Genomic DNA, 20,641 nt, shown 5'->3' on the forward strand with positions numbered 1-20,641 from the left:
GACTCCCAGGAGGCCTTCCTAGGCCAGGACGGGGTTTGGGCATTGAAGATCTCTGGCTTCCTGGGCACGGGGAAGTCATGTTTTCTCCTCTCTAGGTCTGGGGAGTTGCCCAGGTTGCACTGCCCTGGCTCCCGAGTCACTGCCATCTCTGCAATTCTCAGACCCAGGCCTTGGAGCCCCCTAGACTGGAAGAGCCATTTAGTCTAATCTCCCTACATAGCACTTAAATCCCCCATGAGTATTTTTTTAGACTTTGCTTCCATGCCGCTTGTGATGGGAAGCTCACTACCACCCAGGCAGCTTTTTCCTAACTTGGGCAGCTTTGCTTCATATTATACCTCCCAAATCTGCCCTTTAAAAAGGCACTTAAAGAAAACTTCCTGTAACAAAGCTGTTAGAGGAAAGAAAACTGGACTGGACCCCTTGGGAGGTCATGAACCCTCCTCATTAGCCACCTTCCCCATCACCAGAGGTGTGTGAAGTCGAAGCTGAGCTCCCACTTGACAAGGAGGATGGAAGATTGTTGATCGTTAGCATGTCCAGAAAAGAGTAGGGAACCTGTGTGTAGCCGGGGAAATTGAAGACTTTCAAGTGGTGCTGGAGGAAGAAGGAGTGAAGCCCGGGCCTCCGGCTTTCCTTTCCCTTTGCTCTGTGGCCTGCCCTTCCCCCTCCATAAGGCAGGGAAACACAAGTGGGCCTGGTGCCGTCCCCTCCACCCCCCCAGCCCAGCTCTGCCCATGCAGCTGTCCCAGGCCAGCTGTCCAGGCCCCAGCTGCCCGGCGGTGCTGGCTCCCTTTGCCCCAAAGGGTCTGAAGGCTGGCGGCTGGCACTCCTGGATTTTCTGGCCTCTGAGTCAGGGTGAGAACAGTCAGCTTCCAGCTTCCCTCTTCCTCCCGGGGCCCTCCCCTCGCCTGGGGTCTTTTGGAGTGGAGGGGGCACAGCATGCCCAAGCATGGTTTGTGTCATTTCAGGAGCACAACTTGTGTCATCGGGGAGACTGTGAAAACTTGGAAACAACCTGTGTGTCCAATCTTAGAGTATCAGTTAAATGCTTTTATGGGATGGCCACATCTGAGACTTTAACCTGGGGCCACTGGGGTTCCTGAATGGGTTTCAGAGGTCCATGAACTCCCAGAAATTATTAGCATCACAAAATGCTAACTACACATGAATTTTTGGGGGGACTCCGTGAACCCCCAAATGTTAATAAGTACTAATAGGATGGAATCCTATGCAACATGTGAAACTATGAAGAGCATTTTATCAACATATAGAGAGTGAAGATTGTAGAATGAAAAAAACAGGCTAGAAAACACTATACAGAATGAGCCCAATTTTGTTTAGAACCATTTGTTATACACACACACACACACACACGAATAATAGCTACTAAAACGATGACAGTTTTTAATCTCTGGAGTGAGATACATTTTGCTTGATTTCTGTTTTTCTGTATTTGTTGGGTGTTCTACAATGCATGTTTATTCCCTTTGTAATAAGAAGCTGGGACGCTCAGCCTATTTTCTGAGAAGCCAAAATTCCCCTTCTCACCTTGGCAGACCCCACAACTCCCAGCCCCTAGTCCCAGAGGGAGTCTGTGGAACAAGCACAGGTCTCACCTCTGGGTCTCTGTCAATGGATCACTAACTTCCTGGCCCCCTGACTTCAAACAGAGTCCATCTGTGCAAGTTCCAGAGCCTGGGTCATGGAGGTGAGGGGTGAGGGTCTCCCTCTGTCATTTTGCTCCCACCAGCCCCAGCCCCAGCCCCAGTTCAGTGGCTGATCCGGATCCTAACTGCCAAGCATCAAGTGCCTGGCACACAAGACTGCTCGTGGGACCTCATTTCCTAGCTGTGTGGCTTTGGGCTAGTTGTCTAACCTCTCTGGGCCTCTGCATCCTCTAAGGCAGGGACAGGGTTAGTACCCACCTCCTGGGGTTGCTGCAAGGGCAGACTGAGCTGATCCCCTCACTGGCCTGCCTGCCTTCTCTCTTCCAGGAAGCTCCAGGACTGGCGGGATGGGCTCAGCCTGTATCAAAGTCACCAAATACTTTCTCTTCCTCTTCAACTTGATCTTCTTTGTAAGTATGTCCCATGCCGTCCTGACCACCTCCGAAAAGATTCTCCTCCCAGGGGCATCCCAGCCTGAGCCTTTCCAGAGCCGACCGGGCCGGGGATTGGGGGGATTTGGTGGGTAGGGACTGAGGACGAACTATCTCCAATGGAACCTAGTGGGGGTGGTGAGGAGATTCCCTGCCATTCCTAGCTGGTCCTTTGACCAAGCACTGGATTCCTGACCCGGCCTTCCCCTCTCCTAGATCACCCAAAGCCTGGGCTGGCGGTGGGTATGGGGAAGGAGAGGAGAGCCCCTGGGCATCCCCCTGACTCAACAGCAGGAGCTGCTAGAAGAAGCCTCTTAGCATCTCTCTAGTCCTGTCCTGGCCCCCACCCTGCCCATGTGAAGAATTGACCTGTGACAGTTCCAGGCCCCAGTTGCCCCTATCACACCCCCGTCCCTGTTGTGGGAAGGTATCTCCCTGAGCTCTCATAGGGAGAGCAAGAGGGCGCCAGGTGTGGGGCCAGTGAAGGGCACATACCTCCTTCCCCAGACCCACCCCAGCAGATGGGCGATCCAGTTGTCAGCTCTGTGGACATTGACTGCTGGTTTTCCTGGGGCCTCGGTTTTCCTCTCTGGCCTGGCATGGACTGCCTCTTGCCTTGGAGTTGCTGGGATGGTGGGGTGTGTGTGTGAGTGAGAGTGTGTTGTTGGGGGGCAGTGCCCTGGAGAGGACTTCATAGCCTCAGAGTAGTGTTGGGAGCGCTGGCTTCCCTGTGTTGATGGTTTACCCTATGGTGTTAAAAAAAAATCAGGTTGTACAGTAGGATGTTTCTTATGATCCAAAGTTTTAAATGTATGTATTCATTAAAAAGTGAGTATTTTTGAGAGGAGAAGAAAATACCTCAATGTTAATGTTGGGATTCTTGGGAATTTTGATTTTATTCTTTATGCATCTCTGTATTTTCCCAATTTTCTACGGTAGATATTAATTACTTGTTTGGGGAACAGGGGGTTTACATTACAAGTTACATAGTTTATGGGAAGTTTGGGAAATAAACAAGAATCATTCTAAATTCCCCTTCAGGCCAGACATGGTAGGTCTTGTCTGTAATCCCAGTGCTTTGGGAGGCCAAGGCAGGAGGATTGTTTGAGTCCAGGAGTTCTAGACCAGCTTGGGCAACATAGCAAGACCCTGTTTCTCTACCAAAAAAAAAAAAAAAAAAAAGAATTTTAAAAATTCCCCCTTCACAGCTTTAACCCAATGCACAGACATGTACAAATGTGTTCCTGGCACCTGCACACAAGTGTGCATACACGCATGCACACACAGGAAGCCCTGGCGCTGCCTGCCTTGCTTTTTTTCCACCCTGGCCCCGGCCCTAGCTCCCTCCTGGAGGACCCTGTGAGGCCCCACTGTGGCTCTGGCCCTCTGCTCATGGCAGCCGGGCCTGGAACCCACCCCAGGCCGGGCTTGGGCTTCCCCAGCTTGGCGGTCAGGTCTCTCCTGGCTGCCCTAGGACTTTGGGAAGCAGCTGCCTGTGCAGGCAAAGCCAAGCTTTTCCTGGCAAGCACTTGGTGTCTGGGCGGAGACCCAGCATAAAGGCCAATGGGCCAGGACTCGGGGGAAGGGGTGCGTGGGCACTGTAGCTCTATCCCTGGGGGCTTTAGGGACTAGAGAGAGGAGCCTGGGCTCTGGCCTAGGAGATCACGGAGCTTGGGTTTCAGGGATAAAGAAACTTTCCTTCATGCAGTGGGGGTTGGGGAGACCCTCATAGAGAAAGGGAGTGGGGTTGGTGGTTTCAGCCAGGGTGGCCCTTTCTGTCCTGCTCGCAAGTTGCCCTGTGGAACCAGGGACTGGAAAAGCTGCTCTCTGGCCAGGGCTTGGCCTCCTTTTGGCTCCTCCAGGGGCTGGCAGGAGTCAGGTGTTAACTGTCTGTGTACTGGGGCCTAGGATGACCCATCAGGATGGTGGAGGGGGGAGGGGCAGCTTGTATGACAGGAGGGTGAGAGTGAAAGAGGAGGGCTGGAGGAGGCAGAACGGGCTTGTTTACTCCTCAGCAAATGTGTATCTGACACCTCAGCATCTTCAGATGTTCAGGGCGGAAGAGCCCTGATTGCTATACTTCCGGAGCTTGTGTCCTAGGGAGCAGTGGGCTTCCATCAAATAACTACTCAAATGCATGAAAAATTGCAGTTGTTGGGGGTACTAGGAACAGATAGGCTCTTTGGAAAGCAGATGAGGCTCTTGGCCTGGTCATGGAGGTCAGCAAAGGCTTCCTGGGGTTCTGGGTGTGGCTTTGGAGAGGGGGATCCTGGCAGCAGGGGCAGCCGGTGCAGGCAGAGTGCACCTCCCCAGGCACAGACCCGGTCAGCCTGCCTCTTTGTTTTATGCACATTGGGAGGGGTTTCGTGGTTGGATTTGTGGTTTGGAAAAATCCCCGTGGCTGCTATGTGTGCTCGCGCCTGCGTGCATGTGCACCTGTATGTCTTTGCCTGTACTCCCTCCGGACTCCAGACTCCCCAGCGCATTGCCACTTTTCTCAGGTCCAAAGGAATGCAGAGGCACTGGTGCTGTGGCTATGCTGGGGAAGGACGCTCACTGCTCTGAGGGTCCTGGCTCCTGATGGGTCCCATCTGGGGATTGGGGAAGGGCTGGGGAGTGATTAACATGGGGCCTGCCCCACAGCTCCAGTCTTGGTTCACAGAGAAAAAGGGGGTGCCATGGTGCCTTGCCCATTCTGGTAGGCTGCCCAGCCTCCTTTCTGGCTCTCTCTGCCACAGCCCCATGGCTAATCCAGCCACATCTGACCATCAGGCTGGGGTCATCAGACCTGCAGAGGGACTGAATGGGTAGCCCCGGGGACTTTGCTCTCTGGGTTCCTCTTGGCAAGCTGAGGAGCCAGCTGAGTAGTGTGGGGTTTTGATCTACTTGGGATTATGTGTGCCAAGAGGGGATTTTCTGTCCTGCTTCCCATTCCCTTTTGGTAGGGGCTGTCCTCCCTCCTGTCCCACCCTGTGAATGTGGGAGGGAATGGGGCAGGGGCTCTGCCCACATGGGTCTGAGATGCAGAGGGAGCAGACGTGGGCCTGAGCACTGGCCCCTGCCTCGCTGTGCTGTGGGGTGCTTGTGGGCTGGGTAGGGTTGCAGGTCTTGGGGAACCAAACTCCCAGGTCCTGGAAAGCCCCCATTTCCCCCAGCTGTGCAAATTAAGGTGGACCCACCTTCCAGCAGACTCTTCTCCTCCCCAGTGTCTCAGGGGCTTTTCTGTCCCGAGACTGGCTTTCTGGGTGAAGGCCCAGGATGGATCCAAAATATCCCTATAGCTCACCTGCCACCATCTGGCTTCCAGTCCCTGATGGATAAAATCAAGGCCTCATATAAAATTCCGTGTGTATAAAATGAGGTCAATTACAAGGCCCGTCTCACTGGGAGAGAGGAGAGGACAGATAATACCTCAGTGATGATTCTGGTGGGAGACACTGGGGGGCAGACGTGGGGTGGTCACCGTGCCTTTGTGGTTGTAGTCATCAGTCACAGTGGTCTTTAAGGTAGCAAGTACAAGGGTAAGGGGAGAGAGGCAACCCCCTACTGAGCCACCTGGGCCCTGGGGCAAAAGGAAACATTGATAATACTGATACTGTCAACATTTTATTTCAAAGTTTAATAGTTCAGTTATCATGGATTTTTGGCCTTAATTTTTTTTTTTTTCTTTTTTTTTGAGACGGAGTCTCACTCTTGTTGTCCAGGCTGGAGTGCAGTGGCGTGACCTTGGCTCACTGCAACCGCCGCTTCCTGAGTTCAAGTGATTCTCCTGCCTCAGCCTCCTGAGTAGCTGGGATTACAGGACCCCATCAACACGCCCAGCTAATTGTATTTTTAGTACAGACGGGGTTTTGCCATGTTGGCCAGGCTGGTCTCAAACTCCTGACCTCAGGTGATCTACCTGCCTGAGTTTTTGGTGCCTCCTCATGTGTTACACCTGAGGCAGGTGTCTCATGCCTTGGGCCGGTCCTGGCTCTGGTCTTTGATAATGATAGAATGATACTGATGGGGAGTTGCTTGGAGGTTGGCGGCGCGGGGCTGAAGGCTAGCAAACCAAGCGATCATGTCGCACAAACAAATTTACTATTCGGACAAATACGACGACGAGGAGTTTGAGTATCGACATGTCATGCTGCCCAAGGACATAGCCAAGCTGGTCCCTAAAACCCATCTGATGTCTGAATCTGAATGGAGGAATCTTGGCGTTCAGCAGAGTCAGGGATGGGTCCATTATATGATCCATGAACCAGAACCTCACATCTTGCTGTTCCGGCGCCCACTACCCAAGAAACCAAAGAAATGAAGCTGGCAAGCTACTTTTCAGCCTCAAGCTTTACACAGCTGTCCTTACTTCCTAACATCTTTCTGATAACATTATGTTGCCTTCTTGTTTCTCACTTTGATATTTAAAAGATGTTCAATACACTGTTTGAATGTGCTGGTAACTGCTTTGCTTCTTGAGTAGAGCCACCACCACCATAGCCCAGCCAGATGAGTGCTCTGTGGACCCACAGCCTCAGCTGAGTGTGACTCCAGAAGCCACGATGTGCTCTGTATCCAGAACACACTTGGCAGGTGGAGGAAGCATCTGAGTTTGAGACCATGGCTGTTACAGGGATCATGTAAACTTGCTGTTTTTGTTTTTTCCTGCCGGGTGTTGTATGTATGGTGACTTGCGGATTTATGTTTCAGTGTACTGGAAACTTTCCATTTTATTCAAGAAATCGTTCATGTTAAAAGCCTTGATTAAAGAGGAAGTTTTTATTTTAAAAAAAAAAAAAAAAAAAAGAAAGATACTGATGGAGACCCTGTGCCCAGGCCAGCCCCAGGCTCAGGGCTCTATGGCAGCTGCTGGCCTCGGACCTGAGATTATGGGATGATGGCTGAGGTGGGAACCCAGGGCTGTGATACAGGTGGGAGTTTCAACACGGGTCATCCACCAGGTGGGCCCAGTCCAGGCCCCCACTAATGGCCAGCCTTGTGGGTTGACACAGGGCCACCCCCACCTCCAAAGGGAACCTGCATCTTTGCCCAGATGGCAGGCACTTCCCCAGCCTTTGCCAGCTTTGTGGGATGGTGGATCTTGGCTGGGACTCCACCTGGGGAGATGAGCTCAGCCCTGGTAGATGGGAGAGAGGCAGGGAATCCCTGGGCTTGGGATCCTTATTTTTAACACCTCATTCATTTTTTCCTTTTTGTGGGGGGCAGAGTGAGGGGGTCTTGCCCTGTCACCCAGGCTGGAGGGCCATGTCATGAACACAGTTCACTGCAGCCTTGACTTCCCTGGGGCCAAGTGATCCTCTCTTCTCAGCTTCCCCAGTAGCTGGGACTAGAGGTATGCACCACCACATTGGCTAATTTTTGAAATTTTTTGTAGAATCGAGGTCTCACTGTGTTGCCCAGGCTGGTCTCAAACTCCTGGGCTCAAGTGATCCTCCTGCCTGGGCCTCACAAAGTGTTGGGATTACAGGCATGAACCACCGGGCCTGACCTTCATTTCCCTTTCTAGTCCTGCATTTGCAGTTTGGTTCATCAGCTCATTCATTCCCCCAGCCACTTAGCACCCAGTGCTGTAGAGCTGCTGGGGATGCAGAGCTGCCTCCAGCCAGCCCTGCCCTCAGGGAGCTCACAGTTTAGCCAGAGAAACCAACACAGCAGTTAGACCCAGTCGGAATGACTGTTAAGAAGGGTGGGACAGTGGTTGCTGCAGAATGGGGGCACCCGAGTCTGCCTGAGGGGGTCAGAGAAGGCTCCTGTGGCAGGTGACCCCGTTGTTCAGACCTGGGGATGAGTTGGGCTTTGATATTCAAGTCCACGGAGGGTCCTCCTCAGAGCCTTTCTTGTTTGGGAAGCTCCCAGGCCCTGAACTGGGTGGAGTCGGGGGGATGAGCTGAGAAAAGAGCCAGGAGATGTGGCAGGAAGGGTGCCCCTGGCAGGAGGCTGCACCAGGAGGCTCGGCTGAATCACACATGGTGGAGGGGGGCAAGATGGGAGGCAGGAGGGATTCCCTATCCAGGGTCCTGGTGTCTGGCTTGCTGCGATGTGGTACCTGAGGCCATCTGGACATCTCTGGGCTGGAGAAGGGTGGATGTGGTGCCCTCTGTGGCCCCCTGCCCTGCCCACCCTGACTTGGGTTCCAGGGACAGCTGGCAGGGGGAGGGCTATCTGCTCTTGGCTTCCCATTAACTGCTCCCTTCTCCTTCCAGATCCTGGGCGCAGTGATCCTGGGCTTCGGGGTGTGGATCCTGGCCGACAAGAGCAGTTTCATCTCTGTCCTGCGTAAGGACCCCTCAGCTTCCCCAGACCCAGGCCCACTGAAGAGGGGAGGGCCAGGGCGCAGATACAGCTGCTCCCATAAGTGCTTCGGCTTCAATGCCTGTTGCTTTTCCCGCTGACCTCAGGGATGTGGCGAGGTCCTGCTGCCCACCACTGCCCATGGCTCCCTCTGCAGGGGTTTCCAAAAGGAATTTTCTCTTCTTCCCCGAACAAAGCTGCTGTTGTCTGGGGGAACACTGGGGATGAGGGAGGCTTGTTTTCCCTTCCTGGCCCCTTCCCTTGGCCCTGACCTTAGGAAAGCCTCTTACATTCTCTGTCCCGTCACTTGCCCATCCAGCAGAATGTAGGCAACAGCCCCTCCCATTTCACAGGGATGTAGGAAAGATAGTCAGGGGCTGATGAGGCACCTGCTATGAGTGGTGCTTCGCTATAAGCCTGGCAGCACCTAGATGGGTCAGGTGTGTGCACAGATGAGGAAGGTTCCAGGCACAGTCACCAATTATCAGGCTCCTCATGTGCCAGGCAGTTTGCACCGATAAACTGTCTTAATCCCACCACAGCCCTGTGAGGTAGATACTGTTCTATTCCCACCTTACCAATGAAGCAACAGAGGCTCAGAAAGGTTAAGTCCCTTGCTGAAGTTCACACAGCTTCTAAATGGTAGGTGTGGGACTCGAACTCCAAGAGCTTTGGTCCTTAATGCAGCACATGGCAGGGTGAGCCACAGTGTGGAAACCCCTTCTCTCACCAGAGGCAGAAGGAAAGGGGCCTAAGGCATTTTTACAGGGATAAGAGCCCTTCTGCGCCCGCTCAGCCTCCTCCAGGAAGCCGTCAGGGCCTGCCACGCTGACTTCTCAGGGTCTCCCTGTGGTGGGAGGGAGGCACAGCGGAAGCCCCCAGGGGACAGCCGTGCCACTCCCCTCGCTGAGTTCGGCCTTGGCTCACTTCTCCCAGCAGCTGCCCAAGGCAGCTGGTTTGGAATGTGGCCCATGACAGCTGCTTGATTTACATAAAGCGGAACCTAGCTAGGATGTGATGATGGAGGGGCCACATCTGTCCCCCTGGCCCCAGGGGCTAGGCCTCCCCTCCAGGAGATGGAAAGCAAGGATGATCTACACTCTAGCCACATCTGATGCACCCCGGGGCTATCAGTCTCATCCCCTTTCACCCTCCATTCTGGGGTTAGGGTGGGTAGGCTACCCGTGCCCCCCACATTCTCCTGGCCTGTGACACACCCTCCTTGGCCCCATTAGGCCCAGCTCTCTACTTCCTGAGTCATGGCCCAACCCAGCAGGCACTGCACCCCAGGGCAAAGTCTAGAGGCCCAGCCTGCCCACCCACATTTCTGCCCTCTGCGCCCTGCCCTGCAACTGGCGCAGTGGGGGGTGAGCCCACTGGGTGGGGAGAGCTTCCTGCATGGCTCTGGCCTCCTCCCTGTTCGGGTCTGAGAATCTCAAGCTGGCCGGACCTTAAAGGTCTACTATCTGCAGGAGGGGGTGCATTTTACAAATGCTTTGGCCCGAGCCCCACCCACCCCAAGGGACCTGACTCGGTTGGTGTGGGTGGGAGCCTGAGTGCTGGTGTTTTCTAAAAAGTTCCCCAGGTGGATTCCCCAGGCAGCCAGGGTTCAGAAACACTGATCCTCTTGCCTGGTCACTAGGCACTTGTGTAAACTGAGGCCGGGGGTGGGGAAAAATGACTTGCTAATAGTCACAGAGCAGCTGAGGGGCAGAACTGGGGACAGCTCTTTCCCTACTGAGTTGAATCCCTGCTCTGAGTCCATTGGGCTGGGCATTCCTATCCTCATTTTACAGAGGAGGAAATTGAAGCACAGAGAGGTGTAGTAACTTGTTTAAGGGCACACAGCAAGCTGGTAGGGGAGCTGGCTGCAGATGAGGTAGCCTAGCTTCCGAGCCCGTGCCTTGAACCCCTGGACCACATGGCTCTGCAGCCACATGCCACTGGTTAGTACCTTAGTAACAGGAAGCACTTTGCAATGAAGAGCAGACTCGAGCCTGACTGCTGGGGTTCGATTCACGGCGGTGCTGTCCACTAGCTGTGTGACTCTTAGTACATTGCTTCACCTCTCTGTGCCTCCTCACCTATAAAATGAGGATCGTAATAGAGTGCACTTACTGTGGTTATTGTGAGAAATTAAATGAGCCTCTCATTTTTATCTGAAAAGAGTTTGGGACAGCCCCCAGTGAAAAACCCTACATAAGTGATTGTTAGCTAAATTTTATAATACAATTTTAATCCTTTTGCCATCTTCAAGTAGCAGGCTTTAGACCCATTTTACAGAGAAAGAAATAGTAAATGGCTTGCCTAGGGTCAGAGTGTGTTGGCAGCAGAGCTGGGATTAGAATCTACTTTTCTTATCCCTCATCCCTTTCTGTTTGGGCCGCTTCCTTTGGTCCCTTCTAGGCCCAGGAAGACTAAAAGGTGAAATTTTTTTTTTTTTTTTTTTTTTTTTTTTTTTTGCCATGCCCTGTGGATGGCCTACCCCAGAGCATACCCTCACCTACTTCCTAAGTCAGCTTGCTCAGATATGGGGTAGGCCTGGGATCCTGGGGGGAGACAGGGAATGGCATCAATGAAATGTTCTGAGATACGGAGACCTCGCAGTTTGTCTGGTCTCCCAGGGGAAGGATCTGAGTTGGGGTCTCAGCCCTGGTCCTTCCCTGCCAGGCACCTTGCAGCCTGCTAGCCTTTCTGAGCCTCGGGGTCCTTGCAGACAAATCAGGATGTGAGTACAGCCACAGAGGGTGGTTGCTGAAATTAGGCAGGATGCTTTGGATAAAGGGCCTTGTTCAGGGCTGGCACACAGCGGCTGTCTGGGCAATGTCAGTTTCTTTTTTCTGGGAGTAATCACTGGGAGGAATTGTTGGAAGCCAAACCCAGGAAGTTTAGGAAAAGTGGAATTGACAGCCTCTCCCTGCCCACACTGATGGCTGGGGCTCAGTGCCAGAAGATCCCCACACTCACCCTGAGGAAGGTGGGGGGCTCCTGTGAGGAACTGGGTGGAGGAAGCCTTGAGAGTAGGGTTGGCCAGGGCTCTTCCTGAGCTCCAGAACATTCTGTCTGTGATCAGGAAGCGGAGCTGAATCCCACAGACTCCCTCCCATCCTCCGGTTTGACAGTTATTCTGTAAGGGCACTAACGCCCCTTGGGGACCAAGATGGGGACCTCGGCCTCTCCAGGATCCCCAGGGAGTCATGGCCAGCCCCAGGCCTGTATTCTCCCTGCTGATGGTCAAGGGGTTGGTCCTGGCTGTGCCTCAGTGCTTAGGGGAGCAGATTAAAAACGCAGGTCCTTGGCCTCCTGCTGGGAGCGTCTTGGTCGGGTTGTAACGGACTCAAGCATCTGCATCCCTAAGAGGCTCCTCTGATCCACACTACTCTCCAGCCTTCTGGAGACGCCAGTACCCTTGCCCTCCAGGTGCGTCCCATGCCCTGGCAGTACAGTGTACCCATGCTGGTGAGTTAGAGATGACATGAGCTTTACCCTGTGTGATGGGTTGGGTGTCTTAGGAAATGTTGGCCAAGTGCCCCTGCAGGACTCCTGACCTCTACCTCCTGGAATGGGCCTGTCCACAGGTAGCTCTAAAGAGGGTCTTAGCCATCAGGCCCATCCCTGTACCTCCTAAGCATCATTTCCTCCCGGGCTTCTTTCTTGCTCTCACTGGTCCATTCTCTCACCTTCTTTCCAATCTTCAAATAACCAAGCTCCTCCTTCCTCAGGCCTTTGCACCTGCTGTGTTCCCTGCCTGGAATGCTTTTCTCACAGATCTTTGCTTGGCTGACTTCTTCATTCATGTCTTGGCTCAAATGTCACTGGCTCAGGCTGGCCTTCGTCGACCCATTCTGACCCTCTCCCAGCCCAGCAGTTCTCTGCAGTTAGCCAGCTTTGGTATCTTCATGGTGCCCAACACAACCAGAAAACCTGTATTGTGTACTTTTTGTCTCCACTCCCCACCCCCAAATGTCAGACCTTGTTAGTCACTCTTCTGCATCCCCAGCAACTGGCACAGTGCCTGGCATGAAGTGGGCACCCAGTAAACATTTCTTGGCCGAATGAACATGCACCACACCTGTAGCAATACATGTGCCCCGTGCATCAGTGGAAAGAGTGTGGCACTGGAGATTTGCATATTTTCAAATTCCAGCTCAGGCCCTTGCCTGTTCACCTTTCTGAGCCTCAGTTTTTTCATCTGTGAAATGGCCATGCTAGTGCCTGCCAGGCAGGGTGATGTCAGAGTTGGAGACGGCGTGTGGAAAGCCCATGAGGCACAGTGAGTGGGCAAGAAAGGCTGGTGTTTGTTATTACATGGACAAGAAGGAAGGCGGGTTAAAAATCAGCTTGGAATCTTAATGTCAGTGGCCCCTGGAGAACCAGCCAGCCTCTTGTCTGTCAATTCCGCAGATATTCACTGTGCACAGCACCTCACTGCGAGAGGCGCTGTTCGAGCTGGGGGTTCCCTGGGAATAAAGTGAAGCTTCTGCCCTCATGCACCTCAGGTCCTTGGTGGAGGGGGAGAGCAGACAATGAGCAAGAAGAATCAGTGAAATGTAGTCTATTCAATCCTGAGAAGCATTACGAAGAAAAAAATAAAGCCGGGAAGGGGCTTAGGCTGGATAAGGGTGTGGATTGCAATTTTACTGGGGGAGGGACACAAGTGGGGATGGGGGTGACCTGGTTCCCTGTTGGGCAGTGAGAAGTCAGCAGGGGAATGCAGCTGACCCCAACACCCTGGCTCCAAAGAGGGGATCCGGAAGAAGACCTGGACGGTTAGGCCAGGTGTTTATACCTGCTGTGCCCACTGATTTTGTACTTAGTGAGTGTGCTTCTTCTTCCCCCTAGAAACCTCCTCCAGCTCGCTTAGGATGGGGGCCTACGTCTTCATCGGCGTGGGGGCAGTCACTATGCTCATGGGCTTCCTGGGCTGCATTGGCGCCGTCAACGAGGTCCGCTGCCTGCTGGGGCTGGTGAGTACGGATCCCTCCGCAGCTGCCTGCCCATTTCCTCTCATCCAGCCGAGTGCAGCCTGACCGCGGCGCTGGCCGTAACATCGGGTGGAGAGCATCTCTCGGGGCACGCAGGCTGGGTGCACCTGGTCGGGGACCCTCAGCTGACTTTGTGCCTGCTCTGTGTCCCCAGTACTTTGCTTTCCTGCTCCTGATCCTCATTGCCCAGGTGACGGCCGGGGCCCTCTTCTACTTCAACATGGGCAAGGTAAGCCCCTCTCTCCCTCCCTCTTCACTGGGCTGGACCAACCATGGGGGTGATTGACGGAGTGTGGGGGATGGACAAGGAACCCCCCCCAGTTGTCACAGACAGATCCAGTAGGTGTCAGGGACGGCCTCCTGGACACTATTCCTTGTGATCAAATGGGGGAGCGTTAGAGGAGAAGGCGGCAGGTGTGGGAGTCCCCGCTGGGCCTGGATCTTAGCCTGACCCCCCTGCTTTCTAGCTGTGTGGCCTTGGGCAAGCTGCTTGCCTCTATGTGCCTTTTCCACCATCTGTAAAATGGAAACAATAAGAAAACTGAACTCTCAGAGTGGTTGCAAAGATTATTCGAGATTATCTGAGTGAAACACATAGCACATGGCACCATAAGTACTCAATAAATGTTATTCTTGTTATTATTAAGATACTAGCAACTATTAAATCCATGCCACTCACCCACAAATGAGGTTTAGAAGGAGACCGTTAATAAAAACATCAGTCTTGTGTCCGAGGGGAGATGTTCAGCTTTCAGAAACAGAAAATCAGACTTACAGCGGCTTAAAGTTGAAGGACATCTGTGGTTGACTTGACTGGAAGTCTGGTTTGGAAGCTCAGAGGCCCTGGTTCTGGCTGTTGAGCATCCTCGCTGGGACGGCTTTCCTGCATTATGACACTTACCTCGTGGTTCCAAGATGGCTGCCACAGCACCAGGCACGATGTCTGTGCCGCTGTGGCCGGAAGATGGGGAAGTGGGCAGTGCCAGACATGGCCATCCCTTTTATCAGAAAAGCAAGCCCTTTTATCAGAAAAGGCGCAGTGGCTCATGACTGTAATCCCAATACTTAGGGAGGCAGAGGTGGGAGGATTGCTTTGAGACTAGCCTGGGCAACATGGTGAGACCCCATTTCTACAAACAAATTTTTAAAAATGCTAGCCATGGTGGTGTTCACCTGTGGTCCCAGCTACTCAGGAGGCTGAGGCAGGAGGATCCTTGAGGCCAGGAGGTTGAGGCTACAGGGAGCCATGAAACAGAGCTTGGGGCAACAGAGTGAGACCCTGTCTCAAAAAAAAAAAAAAAAAAAAAAAAAAGTCCTCCAACAGACTTCCCCAGACTGGGTTACAAAGCCACCCCTGGTTGCAAAAGAGGCTGAGAATGTGAGTATCCAACTTTCAGACTCTAAAGACAGAGGCACAAGAGAGAAAGGAGCCAAGAATGGCTGTTGGGTGAGCCAGTTAATTGTGAGTCACAGTTATCACGTAAGAAGCACCTACTGTGTGCACGTGGGATCTTCTAGAAACTTTCCATACAGCGTCTTGTCCTCACAATGGCTTTGCAGGGTTTTATGTTGACAGATGGAGAAGCAGATGCTCTGAGATGAAGAGCAATAACAACATAGATAACAGTGACTCTAACACCCACCATCCCTCCAGTTGAGTCCATGCACAGCATATACCAAGTACAGTGTTGACCACGTTACACTCCTCCTCTCGCAGATCCTCACTAGGCCCTCTCAAGGTCGTGGGAGAATCTCCGTCCTGCAGATGAAGGAGTAAGGACAGCCTAGGCTCCCTGACTCCAAGTCCTGAGTTCACCGGTCCCCAGACCCTGCTGCACATGGCCTGTGGCCTAGCAGACCCTTAGGGTCCCTGCTTCCAGTGCCACCAGTTCTTGTCCACCAGGGAGGGTGGCGGAGCCGGCAGCCAGATAGGCTCCTGCCTTTCACCACTTGAAGGTCAAGTTGCCTGAGATCCCTCTTGGAAGGAAACTGAGAAAACACTATACCAACATCAACATCAACAAATAACATTTAATAGAACTTAGAACTTAATGGAACTTCACAAGACAAGATACTCTTGGTAGCTAAGGGCTAACTTAGGCACTGAGCTTCCTGGCAGTCAAGGCAAAAGTGGAAAATAGTGGATTTTGTAGATGAAAAGCAGCTTGTTTGGCTGTGAGACAGGAAGCCAGCAGTTAAGGGAGGGAAATTCCTTTCCCAGAAAAATGGTCATGGGGTCAGGTCTTCATTTCTGTCCTATGGCACTGAGCTTCTTTAGGACCTAGTTAGTGATATAATCAGCGTGGATTAGAACCAGGCCCCAGTGAGCCGGTTTCTATGACTCAGAAGCTGGTCGCCTCTGCAGGGATCTTGGGCAGTCCACCCTATGTGATTCACCATCTCACAGTAATAAATATGGCCCACCGGGTTGGCACCAACCACATGCCAGGAGCTGAGCTAGAAAAGTGAGCTGCAATACATGTTCAAATTTACAAACATTTTCCATTTGAAGAAACTGAGGCCCAGGAAAGCAAAGTGACTTTCAGCCACTGACACACACAGCTTGGATGCATCAGAGTGGGGATTTCCATCCTGATGCCTTGGAGTCCAAGGCCCATGCCTCCCTATCCACCACGCTGCCCTCCCGCCGGCTGGGTAACTCTGCTTGGCTGATAATGAGGAGCTTAGCCTCAGAGGTGTCCTATCAGTCCCAGAAGAGGACTTGTTTGGAGATTTGGGTTTCCCGACCCCAGCCAAGCTCTGTGCATTGCACCCCCTGCCCCTGTCTTCCCCTTCAGAGTCCACACCCCCTAGTCCCAGCCTGCCTCACCTTAGTCCACCACCATCTTTTCTGGAAGGCAGGGGGAAATTTTCTGGCTTTACTGAAGAAGTTCTGGTGCCACTGTATCGCCCGAATTGGAATGAACAATATATTTTTTTCTTTCGCAACGCATCATAAATCTCAGTGGAAGACTAAACATACTCTTGATGTGTTTATTCTGGCAGACAAGGCTCAGCGTGGGGGTGGGACTTGTTTGAACCTAAGGAAGAGAAAGGCCTTTTGAAAGGAGATAGGGCTCCCGTGCAGGTGGGTGGGAGTGACCCTGCTGTGGTCTCCAGGGCTGCCCTCTGTCCTTCCTGCCCCTGTCACCCGCAGCCACTCTTCTCAGGGCAGCGATGGGGAGGTTGGGGACCTTGGCATGGCCTGTCACCTCTGGAGCCTTGGGTTCTGCTTCTATAAATTGAGAATAAATCTGCCTCTCCCTGCTCTACCACCCAGGTTGAAGTGAACACAGACTGTGACACTTCTATGAAAATGCAGAGTGGTGTCCAAGGGTCTTGACTGTGGAACCACTGCTCTGACATTCTGGGCATGCTACTCAGCCTCCCTGTGCCTCAGTTTCCTCATTTGTCAAACTAGTAACAATATAGGCCCACTGTCCCTTCTCTGCAATTCTGAAATCCAAAAAAACACTTTGAAAACCAAAAGTATCATTTGCAACTAATTTGGTGGCAAAATTGAACCTGAACAGAAGCAAGGCTATGTATGGCCTTTGCCTGCCCCATTCGGGCGTCCCTGGGGAAATAGAAATGAGACTCTTTGCAGGCTGCTGCCCCAGCCCCCACTAGTGGGTGTGATCTGTCCCTCCAGGCCCTTTCTAAAATCTGATCCTGTCTCGAGCCGGAGCCCCCGGGGGCTGCCTCGCAGCACTTCAGAGATGAAGAGCACTAACAAACGGGAAGGGCGTCGTGCGGCACTCAGCCGGAGGCTGATGTTGCTGGCATCATTGCCAGTGTTTATTATTATTGCCGCCATTATTCACTTCATGAGGGCCTGGTAAGGGCTCAATAGGTGGCAGCTGTTCCTGCTGCCCTCCTTGTCAGCAGAGCAAGGGCTGCGGGAATGGGGATTTGGGCGTGGTGCTGAGATCCTCATCTGCTTGTTTATCCAGCCTCTGGTGAGCAGAGCCCAGCTCTGGGATTCAGGGGCCCTGTGTTTTAGTGTGGGCTCTGCCGCTGATTGCTGTGTGGCTTCGGATAAGTTACCCAGACTCTCTGATCCACAGGCGAGCTCTTGGGCCATGCCCAGTGCAGGCAGTCAGGGATTCTGACTTGTTCTCTCTAGACAGTGGAGGTGGGAAGAGTGAGAAGGAAGCGAATGCAGTTTGCCCTTTCCTGTGGTGTGCGGGTGCTGAGCTGGGTGCACTTGGCAGGCCATACCTGTGCCAGGGAGGCCCCTGAAGCTCTGAGAGCTGTCACGCTCAAGCAGAAGACATTGGAGGGGAAGGGGCTCACTTGGCCTGGCTGGGAGCCAGAGGTGGGGGCTGTGACAGTGGCAGTGGCTGGCCAGACGACTCCCCAGAGATGTTGGTCAGGGGAACTGTGACTTCCTTCTTGTCCTCCTTGCTCTCACCCTGAAAGCCCCAAATTGTTGGTGCGCACATACCCTCATGTGTGAGACACAGGTGGCGAGACAGGTTCCTAGGGGACAGTGTGGTTCTCTGTGAACTGTCTGCTTGCTGAATTAGAACTTCCTGATTCTCTGGCTTGGGGTTCTCTTGCGATGGGGCAGAGGGAGGAAGAGCAGCTGGAGCCTGGGACAGGGAGAGGTGACCTTTCTCTCCCCTGTTGAGAAGGGAATGGAGGAGTCCAGGCTACCCCTCTGGAAAGGGATTATGGAAAGACACTTGGGCTAGAATCTCTGAAGCACACGCTGATCACTGGCTCTGCATTCTGGGGTAGCTAATTATGTGGATTGCAGCTGGACTTGCAGGAAAGATGCAGGAAGCGCCCTCATTTCCTATCAGGGTACTAGGATGCAGCCTCTGAGCTGGTGTATCTGTATTCTAGCAAAGCATTTGCCAACATCTCATGTGGGAAACCTGGAGAGGACAGGAAGATGTGGGTCCAATTCATGCATTTGTACCTCATTATAAGGGGCGATTTCACACCTTAAAGAGCATGGCAAGAGGTCTGCACAGCACCCCAAGGGGCGGGCACAGGAGCCCAAAAAGTTACCCTGGCGATGTAGTCTAGTCTCAAGTATCTGGATGACATGTGTCCTTCGAGAGAGGGATTTGATTTGTTCCTGTGGTCCTAGCTGGGACTTGGGTAGCTGGGAGAGGAGGAGGATGTGAACTAATACAAGTGGGTAGAAGTCATTTGAGCAGAACTTAAATTGTATCAAGAGCCTCTCAACTCCGCAACATGCTATTGTGTGAGGTACTGACTTCCCCATCGCAGGGAGCATTTAAGCAGAGCCTAAAAAAGCATGACTCTAACATTTGGATGATTTGCTGGACGCAAAGGTCTCTCCTAATTCTGACTCTGTGAAAATTCACACTAAAAGAGAAGTCAAAGCTCAGCATTTGGGTGGGACGTGAGTAGAGCCATGCAGAGGACAGCAGGGTCATGGGGAGGCAGTGGGCGGCTTGCCGAGGCTAAGATCCCGGGTCCCTGGAGCTGCACAGATCAAGGTCTGGTCATGTCTCTGCTGCTTTCTATCTATGTGATCTTGGGAAGTTTCTCCAACTCTGAGCCTCATTTTTCTCTTCTGAGAAATGGGGAGGGAGGGAGACAGGGAAGACAGGGCTGGCTTCCTCGGCATTCAACCTATGCAGTCACACAGGATAATCTGCTGTTGCTGTATTGAAATTCTTTTTTTTTTTTCTTTTCTTTTTGAGATAGAGTCTTGCTCTGTTGCCCAGGCTGGAGTGCAGTGGGATGATCTCGGCCCACTGCAACCTCCACTTTCTGGGCTCAGGTGATCCTCCTGCCTCAGCCTCCCAAGTAGCTGGGACTACAGGCACACACCACCATGCCCAGCTAATTTTTGTGTTTTTAGTAGAGATGGGGTTTCACCATGTTGGCCAGACTGAACTCAAACTCCTGACCTCAAGTGATCTGCCCATTTCGGCCTCCCAAAGTGTTGGGATTACACGTGTGAGCCACCATGCCCAGCTGAAATTCTTAATAATTTTTAAACAAGGGACCCTGCATTTTTGCTTTGCACTAGGTGTAAATTATGCAGCTGGCCCTGGGCAGGACTCTTTATGGCATGTGACAGTGACTCAACTGAAAGTAGCCAGAGCCAGCAGAAGGCTCAGCTGGATCCCAAAGGCTGCTGCTGTCCCTATTCACCCTTCAGCCCTGCCCTCCTCTGTTGACTCCCTTCTCGGGCAGGCTGTCCCCAGTGGAGCCTGAGGGTAGCCCAGGTCCTCATCCTACCACATTGATGGAAAGAGGGCCGGGTATGTGAGCATGGGTCTCAAGCCCATCTCTGAACCACTTGCCATGCCTGTGATGTGGATGGCACTGAGTGGCAGCCCAGGTCTTTTGCCTGCTTCTGGCATCGAGGGAGTGGGGCCTCCTCAGCTCCATGGAGAAATAGAAGGGTGGTTACATCCAAGGAGTGGGTTTCTGCAGGGCAGGCAGAAACAATGGAGCGGTCCCTGGGGGGATGGAGGGAGCTCATGAATGTCTTCTCCTGCTACCTCCCTGTCCTTTTTGTCTCAGTAGCTACCTGGTTGCCAGGGTGACCTCCCTGCACTCCCAGCACAGGCCTCCTGAGCATCAGCTCCAAGCTGAACCAGCCCCTGTGGCCATGGTCCCCGTGGCCCAGGTGTGTCCCTCAACCACATTCTGGACTGAAAGATGTTGTGGTGTTTCCATGGAAACCACCCATCTAGGTGGAAACCACCCAGCTTCCATCACCTTCTCATTTCAGGGAGCCTGGGAGAGAAACAGGGAAGTCCAGGCTGCTGTGACAACCACGCTGGGGTTTAAACAGAGCCTCAGTGCAACATGTTGTGAGGAAGCTGGGTGGGTGGGGAAGGATGTGGGAGAGGCAGCTTTCCGCACAGATGCTTCTAGAGAGCCCCTCCTTTCCACACCGTGGGGATCACCCACCCACTGGGGTTGAGAGGTGGACCCGAGATGTCAGATCACCTGGCAGACAGCCCCAGCTATGTGACTCAGGCAAACCACTTAGCTTTTCTGGGCCCTGGTTAAAACTGGGTATAGCCGTGTGGTTTAAATGCCAATAAAGCTTAATAGGTAAAAACCTGGGTTCTGAAATCAGCCAAGCCTGTGTGCAAACCTCACTTCTTCCGCATGTTGGCTGTGTGACTTTGGGCAAGTTAATTAACCTCTCTGGGTTTGTTTTCTGCATCTCTATAATGAGGGAATGGGGTGAATACCTAGGCCATAGGTCTGCTGTGAAGATTCAGTTGAGATAATACATTTAAAGTGCTTACCACAG

At 52.8% G+C, this 20,641-nt stretch overlaps 2 protein-coding genes across 2 annotated transcripts in view; both read left to right on the forward strand.

Annotated features, from left to right (window-relative positions):
* The window catches only part of CD82 (CD82 molecule), a 55,578-nt gene that overhangs the window by 27,045 nt on the left and 7,892 nt on the right, over positions 1-20,641 (forward strand). Inside the window, exons 3-6 of the mRNA XM_003808220.6 lie at positions 1,998-2,080; positions 8,308-8,380; positions 13,238-13,362; positions 13,535-13,609. Coding sequence (XP_003808268.1) covers positions 2,018-2,080; positions 8,308-8,380; positions 13,238-13,362; positions 13,535-13,609 — 336 coding nt within the window. The 5' untranslated portion in view covers positions 1,998-2,017. The remainder of the gene's footprint in view (positions 1-1,997; positions 2,081-8,307; positions 8,381-13,237; positions 13,363-13,534; positions 13,610-20,641) is intronic.
* On the forward strand, positions 6,094-6,893 carry LOC100976386 (cyclin-dependent kinases regulatory subunit 1). The gene has a single exon (XM_003808221.6). It carries the CDS (start codon positions 6,165-6,167, stop codon positions 6,402-6,404), a length of 240 nt encoding a protein of 79 aa, XP_003808269.1. The 5' UTR covers positions 6,094-6,164; the 3' UTR covers positions 6,405-6,893.

The sequence above is a fragment of the Pan paniscus genome, chromosome 9 (assembly GCF_029289425.2).
Source record: "Pan paniscus chromosome 9, NHGRI_mPanPan1-v2.0_pri, whole genome shotgun sequence".
In the NCBI taxonomy this organism is placed as follows: Eukaryota; Metazoa; Chordata; class Mammalia; order Primates; family Hominidae; genus Pan; species Pan paniscus.